The sequence below is a fragment of the Condylura cristata genome, unplaced genomic scaffold (genome assembly GCF_000260355.1).
Source record: "Condylura cristata isolate star-nosed mole 26May11 unplaced genomic scaffold, ConCri1.0 scaffold00009, whole genome shotgun sequence".
In the NCBI taxonomy this organism is placed as follows: Eukaryota; Metazoa; Chordata; class Mammalia; order Eulipotyphla; family Talpidae; genus Condylura; species Condylura cristata.
The window spans coordinates 1,900,175-1,900,929 of NW_004567110.1; the positions used below are offsets into that span (position 1 = coordinate 1,900,175).

Consider the following 755-nt stretch of genomic DNA (forward strand, 5'->3'; position numbering starts at 1 on the left):
CCGCAGGCAGGGGCGGTGGGGTCCCAGGCTGGCAGGGGTCTGGCCCAGGGGCAGCGGGCCACCGGGCCGCAGGGCCGCCTCTGACCCCTCCTCCTCTCCTGGAGCTTTCGAAGACCTCAAAGCAGACCCGGAGCCGGGCATCCGGGAGTTCGCCAGCAGGCAGCTCGCCTTCCTGCAGGAGGTGGCCGGCGCCACGCGGCAGTGACCCAGCTGACCGCCACAGCCCTGCCCGCCTGCCCACCCAGCCCGGCTGCACGACACTTTTCCATTTGGAAGAAAGATCTAGATTCCACAAAGAAGCGCCACACCTGTCTGCTCCCTGCCCACCATCCTGCCCCCACGACCACGGCAACCCCTGGGAGGCACTGACAGGACCAGGGCCGGGGCAGGCTTGGGGGTGGCGGGCAGGCGGTCCCCAGAGGAAACCCGAGGTCCAGCAGGGCCTGAGAATGACGCCCTCTGCTCCCAGACCGGGCGCCCCACGGGGCCTGTCTGCACGTCTCCAGCTTGGAGCTCAGGGTGGCCGAGGGTACGGCTGCCCCCCACAACGCTCCTGACTCCCGTAGGAGCCGAAACCGGGCAGCAGCAGGCCCCCACCCGCCGGGACGAGCTGCGGGCAGAGGCGAGGCCCCGGCTCTCTGGCCTCAGCTGGCCCCTCTGCTGGCCAGGAGCTTCCTCCAAGGCCTCTCGGGGCTGCGGCCGGAGGGTCCGCGAAGCCCAGCCTGGCCCTCAGCCCTGGTCTCCCCAGTGTGAAC

General features: G+C 71.0%; 1 protein-coding gene across 1 annotated transcript in view; it reads left to right on the forward strand.

Annotated features, from left to right (window-relative positions):
• Positions 1-205, forward strand: part of MROH5 (maestro heat-like repeat family member 5) — a 46,311-nt gene extending 46,106 nt beyond the window's left edge. The window contains exon 23 of the mRNA XM_012722884.1: positions 73-205. Within this exon, the coding sequence (XP_012578338.1) occupies positions 73-205 (133 nt within the window). The remainder of the gene's footprint in view (positions 1-72) is intronic.
• The last annotated feature ends 550 nt before the right edge of the window (positions 206-755 follow it).